The following is a 20,092-nucleotide window of genomic DNA, read 5'->3' on the forward strand; positions in this document are numbered from 1 at the left end:
GGAACTGGATAGCTTCAGGGGTTAGTTAATGATGGGATAGACTTGAATGCCTGCATCACTGGTTTTAATTTGGTTCAGGGCAGTAGTGACACAAAGTCATTACTATCTGTGAGCTATTTGTAGGTCCTTTGTGTGAAATGAGGTGGTGGTCTCTGTCTGTTCCTAGCTGGTGGACACCTTTACAAAACTCAGCAGCACATCTCTCACTCTCAGCAGCTGGCAAAGTCAAAAAGCCAAGGTCAGATGTGGGGAAGGAGAAGGGCTACTGTACTACCCAAGCAACAGGCTGAAGTGTGCTGTGGGGACAGCCCATAACTAGGACAATGCCATGCCTCATCAGTGACACAAACAGCGACTGTCCCCTGGCAGCTCAACCCTTTCAGAAAAGACCAATATTTGACTAAATATGGAGATGGACAATTAGCAAAGGCCCCGGGTAACCCACTCACTTTCATGGGTTCTGTCATTTCCTGGGCTGGGTTTTTTTTATTTGCTGAATGGCAGTAAAGCTGCTCCTGGACAATGAAATTTCTGATTGGGTTTTTATTGTTATTATTTGCAATGTGTTAGTGCCTGCAGGTCACAGACAGGATTATGACTTTGTTGTGATAGGTGCTCGCAAAACACTAGTAAGAGGCAGTTCTCACTTCAATGACCTTATAGTTTAAACAGAAGAGGCTGAGAGTGAAGGAAGAAAAAAGATACTATTATCCTCTTTTTATAGTGGGGGAGCAACTGCACAGAAAGACAAACAGCAGTACGTCCCCAGGGGCCGAGCTCATGTTGCTCTTCCTGAACTCAGTGAAAACTGCAGGTCTTCAACAGTACAGAAAAAAAGGGGCCAACATCACATAATAAGTTAAGGAGCAGAATCAGGACTTGGTGGGTCCCAAACTGACCTTGCTTGTTTAACAGCTTGCAGACAAAATGTAGAAAAGCTGAAAAATCATGTTGCTTTAAGAATTCTTGTTTGTGCTGCAGCAGCACCTGAACTTGTTGGTTCCTCAGGCTCTGTGGTTTAGGAAGAGAAGGCTACCACAGGAAATAGTCAAGGTTTAAGGTCTTGTTTTTCAATCCTTCATTCTCCTTGTCCAAAAGAATTTCTATTGTGGTCCTCAAGGTGTGCAGGGGCAGAATTGTACTTACAGTAAAGACCCTCCTCAGTTTTCTCCAGAGACTGTATGCCTGTGAAGTGGTGGAAAGGATTTTGTGCACCCATGGTGCTCCTTGCTATCATAGCAGCAAAGTCCCTTAAAATGGATAGATAAAGATGAGCCCTTGAGATAACAAGACAGTCTTTTAAATTATGAACTAGACATAAGAACAAATCTTCTCTCTCATTTGAAAATGATTTAAGAAACTGCCACATAAACCTTGTGAAAATCAATTTGCCAGGACACTGGATAGGTGTTAGAAACCAGTGTACTGGCTTCTTCCATGTGCACACTTCCAAGTGCAACATTTATGTCTTGTTTGATAATTGGCTCTACCTATGGATGAAGAGATAAAAGTGAGCAAGACCTCTGAGTTTATATGAGTCAGCAGAAGGCAACACTCTTGACAAGAAATGATGGAGAAATCCTGAAAGCAGTCATGGTGCTCCAGGGTCTGTAAAACTAGTAAGCAAGTGATCCTTCTGAGATAACCAAAGCATTTAACCTGACTGTTGTACAGATTTTTCCAAGTAAATCATCAAGGTCCTCATTAGGCACCTCTGATCAACCTAAATAAAAAACTAAAATACTTAATGGATGAAGGACAACATTCCTGATGTGGTAAAGTTAATTTTTCATAAAAATACAAAATGAAAGTATTTGGAAAAAATATCTGACTGAGAAGGCAAGAATTTGTGATTTAGAAAGAGCATAGGATCAGCTGGATTATCTCATCTGTTACCCTCTTGCCTCTTCTTCCTGAAATAAGAACTGAAGGAAATCCCAGTTGCAATATGTCGTGGTTTAACCCCAGCCAGCAACTAAGCACCACACAGCTGCTCACTTACTCCCTGCCCCCGAGAGGGACGGGGAAGAGGGCTAGGGAAAAAAAAAGCAAAATTCATGGGTTGAGACACAAACAGTTTAATAGGACAGAAAAGGAAGGAGGAAAAAATGGATTTACAAAACAAGTGATGCATAATAATAACAGCAGTAATAGTAACAATATAATTAGAATATACAAAACCAGTGGTACACAATGCAATTGCTCACCACCTGCTGATTGATGGCCAGCCAATCCCTGAGCAGTAACCCCCAGGCAGCTTTCCCCCCAGTTTATAAAATGAGCAGGACATCATAGAGTATGGACTATCCCTTTGGCCAGTTCAGGTCAGCTGTCCTGGCTCCATGTCCTCCCGGCTTCTTTTGCCCTTCGTCTACACACAGGTGAGAAGCCAAAAAGTCCTTGACTTACTGTAAACACCACATAGAAACAACTAAAACATCAGTGTCTTATCAACACGATTCTCATACTAAATCCAAAACACAGCAGTGTACCAGCTACTAGGAAGAAAATTGACTTTATCACAGCCCAAATCAGGAGAAAATAGTACCTGGGGTGGTCAATCATGCCCTTTAAAAGGCAGTTATGATCTGTTCAAGAATTCCATCATGTGGTTGAGAGGCCAGCAAAATTCAGATATTCTAGTTTCACTAGGTGTTTGCAGTTTAAAATTTTGCTCCAAATCAGAATAGCAAAATTCTTACCTCAAGAAAGCTGTGGGGATCATTAATTGCAGATTGATGGTAATAAGCGACTCAGCTTTTCAAATTTTTGTATTATTTTGCAATATATAATATAAAAGGAAATATTTTGAAACCAAAACTAATTTTGAAGGAAGAAATTGAAACATTTAGCTTGGAAATGTCACAACGAGACATTCCCGCACTGTTGGAACATCCCTCCACGACTTACTCTTTTTTAAATGACATTTTCAGTGCAACTGACACAGGTTTGCAAAGCATTTTGATTTTGACAAGGTTGCATTTTCCAATGGAAAGCCATTCTTTTGAAGGTTTTCCAACCAGCTCCACTGGGAACAGGTGTCACAAGATTGCAACAACCTTCCCTTTGCAAAATTGCTAAATTGCAAGCGGGATCCTGTAAGAGGGGCTGGGGCGTGCAAGGCATAAGGGGTCACAGGGTGCCCAATGGTTATGAAGGCTGAAAACCTGCTGCTTGAATCACCTCTGGCTACCCATACCGCTTGTCTCCTGTGGAACTGCTACACTTGTAGGCTGAACTGGCAGTGGCAACTGTGCGGGACTGTAGGGGAGGAAAAACCCCCAGTATGTGGGCATGGCTATATGTTCAACCCTGCAGTGTCCTTCTCTACCATCCAAGTTTAGAAGTGATGGAAGGAAGGATTATTCTGAGACTGGAGTAAAGCTCAGTTCAGGATAGGAATCTTTAGCAAGCCAAGAATGTGGAGGTAGGATGAACAGTTACTTGCCCTTAAATTCCCTCTGAGGGCCGATTTTGGTCTGGCCATGTCCACTTGATGTGCCTTGCAGAGGGGATGTGTCCCTCCGCAAACACAGAAGAGAAGTTTAACTTGGTAGGTTCACACTGAAAGCAAAAGTACTCAACTCTTTCAAAGAATTGAAGAAAAAGTCTTAGTCCTCTGAGAACTCAATACTTTCTGAAATGCACAGCTAAAGAGAAATCCGATCTGATTTAATGCAGCCCTAAATAAAGTTCTTTATACATTCCACCACTTCCGAATGACCAAACAGACGGACTAATACGAAACTCAAGCTGGGCACAAATGAGTTGGCCTTTTTTTTTCCCCTTCCACTTTTCTCACAGGGAGTGCCATTTGAAATTATCTCCTTTCTTGTTAATTTAATGATTACCATCAGAAAGAGCCAGCGGCTGAAAAATTATAGGCAGTAATTATGATCTTGCAGTCTTGCTCTGGGACTCGATGCAGGGAAAACATTGGATTGTGAGAATGAGGCTCTGCTCCTCGGCAGATGCACTTTGGTGGGTGCAGCCTGGAGATTTTGGTTGCCTCAGATCTTGGGGGCCCAGCTTGAGAAGCCTTCAGGACGAAGAGTTACTGCCAGATGGCAGGCACATCTTGAGTTGGACGCCCCTAAAAATACAGCCACCCGAAACCTTTATCCATCACTTGTGAAGAGCTGAGCGATTTTTTAACCTGATAAACTTAAATTAAGGAAATTTAAGGAAAATTACATATTCCTCCTCCATGGGTGGATGTACCAATTCAGGTAAACGGTAGATGGACCAGTTAATGTCTTTAGACACTATGTCAAATGATAAATATTTATTATGTTTCTGTATTAATTCGTGTGAAGACAAATACATATGTATGACACTGCAGAGGCAAAAACACACGATCAAAGCCAGCTGGATATTACAGTGTTTAGGAACTGGCTGTTGAATAAAGCTCAGCTTTCCACTTATGCCCATTGCCGGTCCACCTCTGGAGCCATGTCGCCCCTCGGAGATGAGGGAACCCCCAGCACACCTGAGGGCTGCCATGACGGCTGTCGTGTAAGCCCCGAAACACCGAAGGCGGAACTCAGGTGTAGTGAGAAAAAGGAAAATAAACTATGTCAAAACCCTGGTGTTCCACAGGAAATACCAGGACGGGGAAAGGACGCCCCACGAGGGCATCCAGAGCCGCCAACCTCTGAAGCCCACTGCGTGCGCCAACCCCGCGACCCCGGGGCGAGAGCGGAGCCGGTGCCCGCTGTCCCCGCAGTGCCGGCGGGTGGCCGGGCCGGGTCCCCGTGGAGGGGATGCGCTGTCCGCCCCCCCGGGCCGGAGGAGGCGCTGCCTTCCACATTGGCTGGGGGCCCGCGCACCGCCTCCCCCGGCCCCGCTTCCCCGCGCCCGGCCGGGGGGCGCGGCGGCGGAGCGCGGCACGACGGGGCTCACGGCCGGGCAGCGCCCACGGCCGGCGGGGCCGCGGGGTGGGGCACGGCCGGGAACGGACCCGCCGCCCGCCCCCGCGGTGTCCCCCGGTGTTCCCCTGTCCCTCCCCCGGGGCGAAGTTTGGCCAGCGCCGCCTGTCCGCCCCGGTGCTGCCAGGGCCGGGACAAAAGGCACACACTGACACGTGATGGGCGCCGGGCTTCATAAATGGGACCGGAGCGGGGCGGAAGGCGGGGGGGACGCAGCGGCGGCGTGTGCCGGAGCCGCGCCGGGCGCCCGGCGGCTCCCGCGCTGCCTCCCCGCGCCGAGGCGGCGGCGGGCGGAGGCGGCGGAGGAGGGGGCGGGCGGGCGGCACATGGAGCGGCGGCGGCGGCGGCAGGGCGGCGGAGCCCGGCGCGCCGCCTGATCCGGGCGAGCGAGGGCGGCGGTGGTCGGAGAGGAGGCGCCGAGGGGAGGGAAGCGAAGAAGGGGAGGCAGCCGGGGGGAGAAGTCTCCCACCTCCTCCTTCCCCTTACCGGCACCGCCTCCTCGGCGCTCCCCAGTGCTGGGGTGCCCGGGTGGGGCGGCGCTCCCGCTCCCTGCCGGGGGTCGGCGCGGCCGGAGCAGGCGGGGAACGCGACCGGTGCCGTGCGGAGGGTAAGGACCGCGCGGGGCGGAGGGGAGCGGGGGGGCAGAGGAGGGCGGCGGGTGCCCCCCGGTCGGGGACCAGAGACCCGTCGTCCCCCTCAAAGTTTGTTGGCGGCGTGGGTGGGAGGGGGGGTTTCGGGGAATGACAGCGCCTGCCCCGACGGCGGAACGGGCGGAGGGGAGGCGGCTGCCTGCGGAGCATCCCTCCCCGTGATCCGCCGCCGCGTCCCGCGGCGATCGCGACCCACGCTGCGGCGGGGGCCGGGGACCGCGCGGGTCTCGCCTCTGCCCCACGCACGGCCCCGCGCCGCCGCCTCGGGCGGCTGGGGCGAGTTGGAGGTAGCCCCGCGGCCGCCCGGGAAAAGCCGATGGTCCGAGGAGCGCAGTTCGGCTTCGCGAGCCGGGCCGGAGGAGGGGGGACCCGGCGGCGAGGGGAGCCCGGCAGCGGGCGCGGGTGCGGGCGGCTGGTGGCGTTATGGTTAACACGCGTCTATTCTTCTGTGCGCGGAGCCGGCAGCCTCCCGGGCTCCCACAGGACCTTATCTGACATCGGAGGTTTCTCCTCTCGTCCTGACCCACTGGTGATTTACAGCGGGTGGCATTCAGCCCGGCTTTCCTGTGCACTTTTCCTCTCCAAACTCTGCCTTTGAGGCTGTAACCGAAATAAAAGGCGGTTCGCAATTTTGTGCGCAACGATGTTCCCTTAAAAAATGTCACTTAGTCGTCCAGCATCCTCAGAATATCCCGGTAGGGTTTCTCGGTTGGTTGGTTGGTTTGTTTTTGTCTGAAATTCGGAAGTCTGGGGGGTAAAGAGCTGAAAAAGAGTGAGCCTTTTAAACTTCACGCAGCGTTTGTCATGTCAAATCTTCATCTGTTGAGAAATAATTTTGAGTAACCAGATGGGCTTATTTTAAATGGGAATCTTTTTGTCTCAAAGACGTCTGCAAATCTCCGTTGAGAACACCCCTGGATGAGGTACGTACCAAGCCTTTGGTAGGAGACAGCTCGTTACTGAGATTGCAGTTTGATTAAGTAAAATGGTGTCAGAAGATGAAGTCTATAGTTTTCCTTCTTTCTCTAAAATTGTCATCAGTGTTATTTTCTGTATGGCAGCAAATGAAATATTAACAGTTTCAGCACATGTTTTCTAATTTCAGAAGATAAAGGGACATATATAAGAAGCAGATAGCAAAATGCTTCTTTAGTATCTGCTAGGGTTAAGGTTTTGGGTTTTTTTAATAGTATAGCTTTTTTAACCTGCTAAAGGTGTAGTAATTTTTTCCTTTTTTTCTTAGATGTATCATGTTGTTTTCATTGTTATTGTTCACCCTTTCTTAAAGGAATATGGCATTCTCTGCTGGGGGTGGCATTGCTGTTACTGCAAAGAATCAGAGTAATAGTGAATATGATGTTTAATAACAAAATGTCCAACATTGCAAAAATTACTTGGCTGTGCTTAATTCTTTTCCTATTATACCTCATATCAACCAGCAGCATGGGCTTTTCCTTCTCAAGAAGAGAAAAAAGCCCTGTGACTATAGCAGGAATATTTATTGTGCAGGCAGAGTTTATTAAATCAGTCATAAAAGAAATGAACGTAACATCTTTAAACAGTTCAGAAGATGCATGTATAATTCCTGATTTGCTTGAGGTTAAAATTAGTTTTGTAGCAACGAGTAACAGCTTTGCTTTATTATCTGTTGGTCTTTGGAATAAGAGGCAGAACCATTTGACTAAAACCATTTTAAAGCAGAATTGCTAAAAGCAATAATTGTTTGACTGAGCCAGCAGGCACCTATTGCCAGGAAGGGGAAAAAAAGTTGGCTAGTTAAAGAAATTGATTTATTTGCTGAGAATTTAGGTCATTGACCATTCTATGATACCTAAACTCACAGGATTACAATCAAAATACCTATAAAACTCAAGGTGCAGGTGGAAGCAGTTTATAGTATTGCGAGGATGAGCCAGTGGATGCCTTTGATCCTGGCTGTTGTTCTTTCGTGAATGATGTGAGCTCAATTGCTTAAAGGACCCTGTTAAAGGCTTTCTTGCTCTGTTGAAGGACTGAAGCCTTTCTTTAACTTCCCCTATTACAACGTTTTGATTGGGCAGCAGAAGTTCAGAAAGAAATAACTTTTTTTTCCTTTCTTTTTGAAGCCGTTTTTGACTTTCAGCCTTTAATGTGGACATCTCAAAATGCTTGCAGACTGTCATCCCACTGGGAATTTTGGTGCTGAAAGTTCTGTGCACTAGAGAGTGAGAGCTGACATGGTTTTCTTTTCTATTGAGTAGAGGTGAGATAGGTGAGGAGATTAAGAATCCAAACTCATATATTAATTTAGTATTGCCCAAGATTTTTACGAATGCATTGCCATTCTTGGTTCTGCAGGTCTCATGGACTGTCTTCCACTCACCTAGTTCCTCTAAATCTGGACGGTTTAAAGAGAAATTACTGTAACTTCTCGAATGCAAACTTTGGGACCTCTCTAGTCATGTAGTTACCTACCTAGGCATCCGCAGAGTTCATTTTTCTCTTGCTGATTGCTCTTCATTTCTTTCCAGATGTCTATTTTGTCTTCATCTGACAGTTCTCATGAAACAGTAAATTTTTTTTTTTCTGCAATTTCCCAAATAGTTTAGGCTATGTAACATTATGAATGTTCTGCAAAACCACTCATCGACCATTTAGGTGAGAATTTGGAGATTTTTCTCTTCTCTAGCAGCAAATTCACAGTCTGCTGATGATTTAAAATTTGTACTGTGGGTGACCCTAACACTGGGATTTAGCAAAGTTCAAAGCAGCTATGCAGATGGACACACAAAACAGAAGGCAGAGGGAAATAGACCCTTTTAATCATAACAAGGCTGCTCTTGTTTTCTTATCTACAGTGGAAATGCATGCAAGTCCCTTGTACCTAAAAGCAAACTTGCAAAAGTGCCAGAATAGACAGCAAGAGAATTTGTTATTAATGCAAAGTTAAAAATGTGTCAACCTGTCTTCTCAGTACTGCTCTGTATGTCTCCATTTCTAGACTGACGCTGTACTGCTGCCAAAAGTGCACATCCCATCACTCTTGGTGGGATAAGGATTTCCCCCCAGAACTCACAGCCTTTGAAAGTGTGTGGCTTTGTTAATGGTCTCTGAAAACAGCTATGACCTGTCCCTTTGAAATGGCTATAATGACTTATAAATCAATTTCTTGTCAGAAAGAACTTTTCTCTTTTTTTTCCCCTTTTTCCTGAAGGTGCCATTGTTGCCCATGAAAAATTACTGGGTTTGCAACATAAGGTCGGAGCACATTTTATTCTGCCATTTGTGCCTCATGCAGGGGCATTACGGTGACGCACACCCCAAGCTCAGTTCTGCCTCTCTTCAGTAGGAACATCCTTTCTTGGTGAAACTGGCCACATCTAAATTACAAAATAGGTATTTCATTACAGTGTGTGTTAGTATAATGGTCACTTCTTATGCGTTGGCTGGACTGTTGGTGAAGGTGGATATTTTACACAATTCAGATGTTGTATTGTTTGTGTAGATTGAGGCTAGATGGCATCAAATAGTACCTCATCCTGTGTTAACCTCTTTTATGGCAATTACGTATTCTTAAGTAAGGTGTGTTTACCCACTACAAAGTACTGAGTGGGAGCAGGTTCTGTACTGTCAATTCACTTTCAGCCCTCACTGGAGTAGTTTCCATCTTTCTGCATTTTAGGAAACATTTCAAAGTTTGTGTTTAGGATCTTGGGGGGCTGCTACCTTCCTGTTCTGCTGGGTATGTGAAACATGCTCTCAGAAATCACTGGTTTTAGTCAGTTGTACCTGTTTTAAGGAATGCAGCACTGAAGTCCAGACTATGTACATGTCTGGAATATTAGGTGACACATTTATATATACATGTAAAATAACTTTTACAGGATGTCAGTGATAGATACACTATCTTTAGATTCTTGCTTTTAGCCAAGAAGGCTGTGTATAAGGGAATTCAGGACGATATTCAGCAATCATTTTGCCTATATTTTTGTACCTACACTTGTAGCTTGTCTGCATGTACTCTAGCGCTTGAAATTTGAGTTTATGCATGACATACTGCAGGGTTTGTGAGACTTCAGTTCTTTCTCTAGGCATATGGTTTTTTTGTTTATGTCTATTTGTAAGTTTATGCATAGAAGTATACCTATATATATAAAGTCATAACTCATCCTTCAGTATATTTTAACTGTTTCTCCAAGTCTAATGTAATACTGGTTGAAGTCTCTCCACAGTTTGTTGTTCTGGCTACTTGGATATCAAATTCTACTGTAATTCTTTCTCACGTCTCCTCTTCCCTCCCTCTCTTCTTTTTTTAAAAAAAGAAAAGCATCTGAATGTTTCAAAGACATACACCATTGCCAAGCAATCTGGTGTAGTGGCTTAATATGCTGGCAAATAATTTCACAAGTTATTTGTGTGTGTGAAGGCAGTATATTTGAATATCATTATATTGTGAATGTAACTATGAAGACAGTTATCTGAGATTATTTAAATCCTAGGAAAGGCCAGACGGCTCCAGAAATGAAAGAATGTTTTTCATTTTTTAGCTGGGAGTGCGTATTTCTGTCCTTTGCTAATGCTGGTGGCATGGGGCATCACAGTTGCCAAAAGCCTTTTTATCCTAGCTTTTGAGCATTGCCAATACTTTATGGCCTAAAAACAGTTTGCAGGAGAAGCAGACTCTTGAAGACTGAGGTAGAAGGGATATTGCTTTGCAGTGTGTTGCTGGCCTTCTGTGCACTAACTTTTTGTCTTTGCCTGTGAACCCCTTTTTCACTTCTGGTGTGTTTATCTGCTGTGTGGGTCATTTAGTGGCTCCATTTGAGCACTCTCTTCCTTTCCACCTCTGAAGTCCATATCCTGTACGTCATTTTCCCTAAGCAGTTTGATTTTTGTTAATGTCCCTGGCCAAATTTGCTCAGCTAACCTCGCCTCAATGTCCCCAGCCTGGTCCCAGCTGTCAATGCGTACAGTGCTGTCCTTTTCCCTGACCTTACCAAGGATGGCTTCTCAGAGCCCTTTGCATCTTCCTTCGTCGTTTGAATGCAGATCAGAAATGGACTTTCAAAAGAGCAAGTCATTGCCTGCAGAGCGAGCAGTGGATCTGTTCTTTCTTTATGGTGAGATCTGAAAAATCCCACTAGCTATATCCTTCAGCTTACGGAGGTGTCTCTGAAGTTCGCACAGCTCAGAAGAGGAGGGAGGTTTTCTCTCGTGAATTTTCTCCTTCACCTCATCTGCTTTCCTCCAGCCTATCACAAAGGCAATTCTTCTCTGTCTCTAAAATCTGTATCCCTGCCTCACAGAGGCACTTCCACTTGGGTCTTCCTTTCTTACCTTTCTCCACTTTGCTCCTGTCTCACATGGAGATGTCTTATTCCCAGTATGAGGACAGTAGCTATCTTTCCTCTCTCCTACCAGTCCTCACCACACAAATAACTTAAGCCACATTACCTTTGCTCTCAGCATCTCCTTGCTCTATCTCATGATTTCTTTAATTAAAACTTGTTAGAGCCAGTTTGTTGCGGGGGGATGAGAAGGCAGACATACACTCTGTGCAGTTTATGAGAATTCTCCCTGGAGCCTGATGTTTTTGCTATCTTTCTGTCTCTAAACCTTACGCTTTTAATAAAGTTCATTAATATTTTCTGCTGCATCAAATTCATGACCTTCTGTGTTCTGCTCTGGCCATTGCATGGAAACTATTTTCTAGGAGTGGTTCTCTTCCTCTCTCTCGTTTCTTCCTAATAAATCTGTTTTTCCTTCAGTTTGATCCTCTAGACATTACGTTCTTCTGGAGACCTTTAGCATTTAGCATCCAATGGAGCCCGGTCTTTTATGTCCTGCTCTGTTGTTTCAAATGACTTCTCTCCCTTAAACTACATAATGTGTGCTAACCTGCCATTTCTTCTAGGTACTTCCAGAAGATTGACTGTTCAGCCCCCATCTCTTTTGCGTCTGGCTGGGCTTCTCTGTCCCCATTTAACATTTATGTCAATTCTGCTCAGCAACAATTACCTGCACCTTTTGGCATTGTAGAATGGCTAGAGAGGAGGCTGGAAATGACACGATTTCTGATGGAATTTTGAAATCCAAGAGGAACTCTTCTGTGAAAAAGTTTGAGAGTTCAAAATTAACCAGGTTAATGAGTTCTCCTCCATTTTCTTTAAAATGTAAATTCCGTAGCATTGTATCAAACTTCATATTATCTGTTCATTCTGCTTTATTGGAAAAGAAGTGCACAAAGTCCTTTATTGGGAAACCAGTCCCTAAACTGGAGCTGATTTTAAGCAAACAAACCAGGTCACAATTGCTTCACTGTTTCCTTTCATCTGAGTCTTTCATATTTCAGCAAGACTCCTCATCCTCTTTCAAAATTTCTATCTTTAGATGAAATTAAGATAATATAAAGTAAACTGTGGCAGATCTTTAAATCCCACAGTTTTACAGTAGCCACCTTTGCCTTCCGTCCTTTCTCCCAAAAGCTGGGCAGAGCAGCTAGCTGTAGTTTCCCATTAATGTCACCCTGATGGTCCCTTTGCTGGTTTGTGACTTCAATACTTCATCTTGTCTGCAGCTTGGTAGGAAATGTGTTTGTGGGGGGTTGTATTTTACAAGCTGAGAGGTTTTGGGTGATCTCAGGAGTTCTAGAGATTTTTTACAGGCAGACGGGGCAGCTGCCCCCGCTCTTCCTCCCCTGCATCTGGGTGGAATGCAGGAGGTGCATCCTTGATTTGCTTAATTCAGAGAAAGGGCTTCAAGCTAAGCCTCTCACCAGGCATGCACCCTGCCTCCTGGAATACCAGCTGGTGCCTTTACTTGCAGATGCTTAGCTCTCAATCCAACATGGAACAGCTCGAGCAGTTTAGAGATGGGCAGCAGAATGTAGAGGTTGCCAGCACGCTCACCTGGCTCACAGAGAGCGAAGTTTAGGTCCTTCAGCCGCACCAGAAGGAGCAGGACTTCAGCCTTGCTCTTGAACCTCTCTGACTTTAGACACATGTATATGCTCTGGCTGTTTGGGACGTAAGGCACAGCCTCCTTTTCTCTGCACCTGCAAGTCACCTGTGCTAAACTGGTGCACACATCTTGCCAACAAAACTTTGGGGGGAGGGAATAATACTATTGCTTTTAAAAACAGTCCGTCACTGATTAACACTCTGTTTTCCCCCTTGTTTTGTTTTTGTTGTTCAGGTTGTCAGCTGCTGGATGTTGGGGTTGTCACATAGGAGCCATTTGCCCACACATTGGAACAGTCTGGCCCTTATCCTGCTAGTGTGCAAACGGTATGTTAATTAACATAAATAACCATGTAGCTGTGCCTTCTTGCTAATTAAGATTCAACTTGCCAAAGATATGATCACGTTACATAAGAACAAAATTTGGTTCATTACTTGCATGCCCTAGTTTACCCCATAGCTGATAGTGCCTTGCTGTATCTAGAAGATAACATCCCTTATTTGCTCCTCTCCTAGCGTCTGTGCTCCTTCCCGATCCCTCACACAGAGAAAATTCTGACTGAAATGAATGCAAGTTTTCCTGAATTAGGAGTGACAGCATATTTGCCATTTTTAGCCTAGGAGTAGCACAGTTTTGGAGATGGAGCAGTAAACCAGTAAATAGGATAGGGATAACATTGCCTTCACATTCTTCTCAACATGTGTTTTTTCCTTGCTTGGTGTTACTGAGTCTGAGAATGCCATTTCTCAGTCTGCACATTTCTTTCTCCAAGGCTTGGAAACCTTGTTCTGTCCTCGAAGCTGTATTGTTCATCACCATATGGGATAAGGTAATTATTAGCCATATAAATTTTCATTTTATAGGACAGTTCTAATTCCTAGAGGCCAACAGTTACCATGGTAGATCTCATTTCTCTCACAGTTTTACAGCTGACTGCATATACGAGTGTAAATTGCTGCTGTTTCTCCTGCCGTAGTACTTTGTGGACCCAGTTTGGGAGGAGTCCCAGTGTATTGGGCACTGCACAAACTTATCAGAAGATAATGCCCTTCTCTGAATGACTTGGAGCCCTATAAGGTGTAAACAAGGAGAGTGCATTTCTGTATTTTTATGCATTCAAAAACTGTTTGAATTCTTCCTACTTGTCCTTTAGCCTGTTCTTAATTAACTATGATTATCATAGAAGAAATGTATAGACACGGAGATCAAAATATTTTCTAAAATGGAAGCCAAAGAGGTTTGATTGTGGATTTCCCTTGCTTGTTTTGATTCCTTTTCTTGCCATGTCAACATTTTTGCAGTTATCAGTATCATCATTGTATTGCTCATAATTACTTTCTGAGGAAGAGAATAAATACTCACTGTTTCTATTCAGGCTATTAAAATTGCTTTATCAATCATCCTGATTTGAAAATTGTAACAAATTCAGCTCTTTTTATAGACAATGATAAAGACTTTCCAGCTCTCCTTCTATCCCAGAACAGCAGGAAAGGATAGGTAATAGCATTTTAATGAAGTCATGTTCTTGTTCCCCAAGTGAGCTGGTGTTGTGGACCAACAAGAAGTCCAGAGGAAGTATAATTCTCCTTGTTGTCCTTGATGAGTTACCAGCCTCTTTTGTACTACATATTTTTTATTTTACCTAACGTGTATTTATATTCTGATATCCAAGCATCTTTAGGGCTATATGTAACCACACAGTGGAGGGTACTAGTAAGACTTGACCCTTCAACTCTTCACTAATTCTTTCACTTTGAAGGCAAAGCAAAGTTGTGTCTTCAACCTTTGGGTGATGTTTAACACCTCATACGTTTGATCCCTGCTAAAGTAGGCAGGGAAAAAGGGCCGGAGCAAGTTGAATGCATGTCGCTGCAGACAGCTAGGCCAGGAGTTTGTCAAAGCCACTCCATCTAGTGGCAGGCACTTCACACAGCTGGTCTGGCAGTGCCCACCAACAGCTGCTGGATGATGGGAGAAAGGTCTAAAATGGTGTTCAGCTATGACAGTTCTGGTCTGGTCTTCAAGATAAAAGATCCTTGAAGTTTTTCTCTGTTGTTTAATTCTTATCCGCAGTCATAATTCAGTACTTGCCGTGACTTGCTGCATGCAGTTGTGGAAATACCTCAACAATTTTGAGTGCCAGTGTCAGTGCAGCCTCTCCTTCATATTTAATCAATGTTTCAGTCTTTTAAAAGCTGTTTTAAAATGAGTGAGGTAGTAGAGTTCATTTATGGAAGGAATGAAGCTGAGAGCTTTGAAAACTCAAAGAAGTTGGAAGAGTGCATTCTGGCAGGGCAGGAGAGTTCTTGGCAAAGCAGGGAGTTTCTCCATTTCTGCCACCCTGCCCATGAGGGCAGCTTTCTGCAGCACACAGCTGTCACTCCAGTGGCATGCAGAGAGGATGAATCTGTGTAGGGGAACGCTTCTTCTCTGGGGAGGCTCTGAGAAGCCAGAGAGGCTCCTGGAGTATTTCATGTGGAGATAGTCACGGCTCTTGGGCAGTGTGGGTTTGGGCTCTTGGGCAGGATGGGTTTGGGTTGTGTTGAAGCCAACTGCAAAGAGCAGTGTGGCTGCGTGGCATGGGGTGTCTGTTTTCATGGGCAGTGCCTGCTCACCACTCCAGGTTCGGACAGAAATGCTCAGAGCCAAAATGTGTGTGGCACTGGCATGTGCACCTGGCCATGTGAAAAGACCAAGAAAAAGACCATTGCTGCTGCCATTGGCTTTTCTTTCTATGTCAAATCATGCAGCACCTGTGACCTGATAACTGCAGTGCCAAAGGTCCAGTCTTGTTTTCACCAGACAGCTATGGAAAACCTCACTGATCTCTTCAGTGCATTTTAGTAGTGAGCTTATACTTGGATAAGCTAGTATCTAAATTAAAATAAATGAATTTCATGTAAAGTGTAATTCCAGATCAGGCAAATGGTTGTTTTACTGCAACTTTAATAAAAATCAACTGCAGCTTGAATAGGTGCATGCACACATACTGCTAGAAATTTCCAATTAGGATATTCCCAGCAGCAAACAAAAACAAAATTAATGTTAGCAGCATTCCCCAAAGCCTAAACTACACTACTAATGAACTCCCAAGTACTCTCAAAGAAAACTCTCTTTGCAGAGACAATAAGGTAAAAATTACTGTAATAATCTCAATGTAAAAATACAGAGGGAAAAAAAAATCATTGACATTCAAAGTAAGCCTTGCCTCTCCTGATCCCATTAACCGTGTTGTTAGCATAGCATATGCATGCATAGTGATATTGTCACATAACTCACTGCCACCTTCAAAAGAGCACACAAGAATTCGTGTTCTTTCATTTGTATTTCAAATAAAGGTAGGGGTTGCATGGCACCTAATTCTGAGGAAGTCTGTACTTGACATGACTCCAGCAGGGACCAGCTACCTGATAACAATTTGTTTGTCTGTCTAGCAGAAGTGCTCAGTTGAATACAATTTATGAAGCTTTCCTCAGACATAATCTTCTCGACATGGGGCTGTGGCTTTACTCATTAAAATGGTTGCCTTTCTTCTGTCAAAAATAAGCTTGAATAGCAGAGGATACCACAGCAATCTTTACATATTTATAGAACTACTTGTTTTATTTAATGGATTTTTGGATCGTTTTCAAGTTAATAACACATTCTTCATTTGTGTTTTTAAAATGGTGTTACAATGCCAAGTTTCAAGTTGCCAGACTTCACCCAAAGAAGATTTGTCAGCAGAGTCATCTTTGCAGCTTGTAACATCTGCAAATTCTCTAGGAGCAGCTGTAAAACACCTTCTGGAAGAAAAGTGCCTTCCATATTAGATGATTGCTGTTCATTTTTAATGTATGCTTCAGTGACCTTTCCCTCCCTCCCTGCTCACGCCCTCAAAATTAAATTCCTTAATACTGTCTGTCTAATAATTGTTATTTCCTGAGCAAATTGTGTCTGCAAAAGCTGACTCAGCCAGTATATTTTGTGTGTTGCGACTCTCCCAGTAAGGGTTGTTTGTACTCATACTTCCTTGCAGCACTGGAGTTGCAGTGTCTTCTGAAGGTCTAAGTTCATATATTTCCTTTAATAATCAATGTCCAGGCCTGCTTAATAAAAGGCAAAACTTTAAAGAGCTGTGGAAAAAGTCTTGAGTGTTCAGATACTATAAGGGCAGTATAAATATATCATCAGCCAAGTGATCTCTGGTTTTTTTGGAAATGCTCATGATTTCACATATTTTTAAGTATTGCTATTGTTGTTGAGAGGCATCCTTTTCTTCTTGCCTATATTTTCTTGGGAAACGAGAACTGGTACCTGCTGTGCAAGTCTTCTCTTTAAAAGTTGAGGTGATCAGTACTCTGATTTTGGCAGATAAACTCTTGCAGCCTTTCTGACCATTTATTGTCAGTTGTGTAAAGTGAACAGGTAAAGTCAGTAAAAGCCTATAAATGGTATCTGGGATTTCTTGAGAGCAACAATTTCCTCCATACCAAAAGCAAGAAGAAACTTGGTTTGCTCCTGTTGCTGATTAATCATCAAGATGTCCCATAGCAGATTCAGAATATTTGTAGCACACAAAAGGAGTGATTCTGGCTCTTACTTGTATTCAGACCACTCTCATCCATTGAGGTGGTGGAAGAGGGCCGTAAAGCAGATGTTCAGTCCATATTCAAGGCATTTTCTATCGGCAAAGTAATATAAACAAGAGCTGTAAGACTTGTCTTGTATGTCGATGCATGCTCAGGTGCTGCTGGGGGGTCCTCTCCCAAGGGAACCCCGACCAGGAGTTGTTCCCCTCCACAAATCACCATCCGTGAGCAAAGGCTGTACTTGACAGAACTCAGAAACTGCTGGCTACCTTCTGCTGGGTCCCCCCAGTTTTGGAGAGGACAGAATGTTTTGATGGGTGTCCCTAGGGGGACAAGTTACATTACAGTGCTTCTCACAGAAGCAGTGACTCCTGGTCCCTTTTGCCTGGAGTTTTGGCCACTGCTGCACCCTGATCTAAACTTGGTGCCATGTTTAGCTAGGCAAGCTTGCACTGCCCTGATTGAGGCTTCTGGTCTGTACAGAGCAGATCACTGATTCTCTCACTGACTTAACAGTGCTGGTCACCATTCCTGAAACTGTGGACAGAGCTGGGTAACAGCCCACCTCCCTCAACTTGCTCAAGTATTCCAGTACCTTAGTTTGCTTAGCAGAAGGAAGGAATAATCTTTGTATATGAATGTAATGAAGCTATATATTTTTAGATTAAATACCTTGCTAATAAATTTGCAATAGCAAATTCAGGATGTTAGTAGACGTCAGATTGCTATAGCAGGATAATAAGAATATACAGGCATACTGGGTGAACTGTGAAATTTGGAGTGCATGGCTCAGTCCCTGTTGCTCCTCTGTTGTCAATTTTTCAAAACCCTCAGTGCCTTTTGTAAGAAAAACAATGAAGGTGGTGACTCAGTTTAGTGCTGCTCCTCCATTGGCACTTGGTATTATCTAAATGAAACAAGCCCATGGAATATTGGTCTGCAAGGTACATTGCAATCAGAAGCTGAGAAGAATATCTTTATGGTGGAGCAGCTCAGAAGTTTTTGACGAGAAATGAAAATTGCTTTCCTGTGAAACACTCAATTCCCTGTGCCTCTGTTTTTCATGTCACTTCTTAGTGTAATTCAGTTTTAGTGAAATCCAGGTGATTTCTTTCTAAGTGCTCAATCCACCCTGATTTCCCACAGTGGCAAAGCCTAGACCTGTACTGGATAGCAGAGAAGGGTTGATTTTGTTTGACAGAGTTCAGCTAAGTTGTTTGTGGAGTTTGTCTCCCTGTTTATGTTAATGAAGTCTTACCTTTTCCCCATACAGGATTTCCTCTGATGCATTTTTCCGTCCCCCAAGTCTCTCTGAAACCAACAAGACTGGGGTTATGAAGTCAATTCTAGATGGCCTCGCAGATACCACTTTCCGAACAATCACGACAGATCTCCTTTACGTGGGCTCCAACGATATCCAGTACGAAGACATGAAAGGTGACATGGCATCCAAGCTGGGGTACTACCCCCAGAAGTTCCCTCTTTCCTCCTTCAGGGGAGATCCTTTCCAAGAAAAAATGACTGGAGGAGATGATTCCCTGTTGACCATTATTCCTTCAGATCAGGTCAACATCACAGAGTTTTACAACAAGTCCCTGTCCACCTTTAAGGATAATGAGGAGAATATACAGTGCGGGGAGAACTTTATGGATATGGAGTGTTTTATGATCCTGAACCCCAGCCAGCAGCTGGCCATCGCCGTACTGTCACTCACCCTGGGCACCTTCACAGTCCTAGAGAACCTTCTTGTCCTGTGTGTCATCCTCCACTCCCGAAGCCTCCGGTGTAGACCCTCCTACCATTTCATCGGCAGCCTGGCTGTGGCCGACCTCCTTGGCAGTGTGATTTTTGTCTACAGTTTTGTGGATTTCCATGTTTTCCATCGGAAGGATAGCCCCAATGTCTTCTTGTTCAAACTGGGTGGAGTTACAGCCTCCTTCACTGCCTCTGTAGGTAGCCTTTTCCTCACGGCAATAGACCGGTACATCTCTATACACAGGCCACTAGCTTATAAAAGGATTGTTACCCGACCAAAGGCTGTCGTAGCATTTTGTGTGATGTGGACCATCGCTATTGTAATAGCCGTTCTTCCTCTGCTCGGCTGGAACTGCAAAAAACTTAATTCTGTTTGTTCAGACATATTCCCTCTCATCGATGAGACGTACCTGATGTTCTGGATCGGGGTCACCAGCGTCCTCTTGTTGTTCATTGTCTATGCCTACATGTACATTCTGTGGAAGGCTCACAGCCACGCTGTTCGCATGCTGCAGCGAGGCACACAGAAAAGCATAATCATTCAGTCGACGGAGGATGGTAAGGTACAGATCACTAGGCCTGATCAAACTCGTATGGACATCAGGTTAGCCAAAACCTTGGTCCTTATCCTAGTCGTTTTAATCATATGCTGGGGCCCTCTCCTCGCCATCATGGTGTATGATGTCTTTGGGAAAATGAACAAGCTCATCAAGACTATCTTTGCCTTCTGTAGCATGCTCTGTTTGCTGAATTCAACAGTGAATCCCATCATCTACGCTCTGAGGAGCAAGGACTTGCGACACGCCTTCCGCAGCATGTTCCCCACCTGCGAAGGGACTGCGCAGCCCCTGGATAACAGCATGGAGTCTGACTGCCAGCACAAACATGCCAACAACACAGGGAATGTGCACAGGGCTGCCGAGAGCTGCATTAAGAGCACAGTTAAGATTGCCAAAGTTACCATGTCTGTCTCCACGGACACAACTGCTGAAGCATTGTAAGTCAGAGACTTCTCAGCATTGTGAGAAAAGGAGTTTAAGTTTAAAAAAAAATTAAAATTAAAAAAATCAACAACAGAGAAAAACCAAACCCATGGCTTAACGTGTTTGTACCCTCCTGTAATATTTTTTGGTTTGTCATTGTAAGATGAGCGATGATTGTGTTAAAGAGCATTACCATCAGCCAGTTTTTCAGGTTTTACAATTAGGGGTTCTAGCTAAATTTTCACAAGTTTTTCTCAAAAGGTGTT

At 44.4% G+C, this 20,092-nt stretch overlaps 1 protein-coding gene across 1 annotated transcript; it reads left to right on the forward strand.

Annotated features, from left to right (window-relative positions):
* Nucleotides 1-5,477: 5,477 nt before the first annotated feature.
* Nucleotides 5,478-19,844, forward strand: CNR1 (cannabinoid receptor 1; the record flags this gene model as incomplete). The annotated part of the gene is made up of 3 exons (XM_082303100.1): nucleotides 5,478-5,535; nucleotides 12,752-12,843; nucleotides 18,362-19,844. Exons 2-3 carry the CDS (start codon nucleotides 12,767-12,769, stop codon nucleotides 19,842-19,844), a joined length of 1,560 nt encoding a protein of 519 aa, XP_082159226.1. The 5' UTR covers nucleotides 5,478-5,535; nucleotides 12,752-12,766.
* Nucleotides 19,845-20,092: the final 248 nt, after the last annotated feature.

Source organism: Coloeus monedula (assembly GCF_965178545.1).
Source record: "Coloeus monedula genome assembly, chromosome: 2".
NCBI classification, from domain to species: Eukaryota; Metazoa; Chordata; class Aves; order Passeriformes; family Corvidae; genus Coloeus; species Coloeus monedula.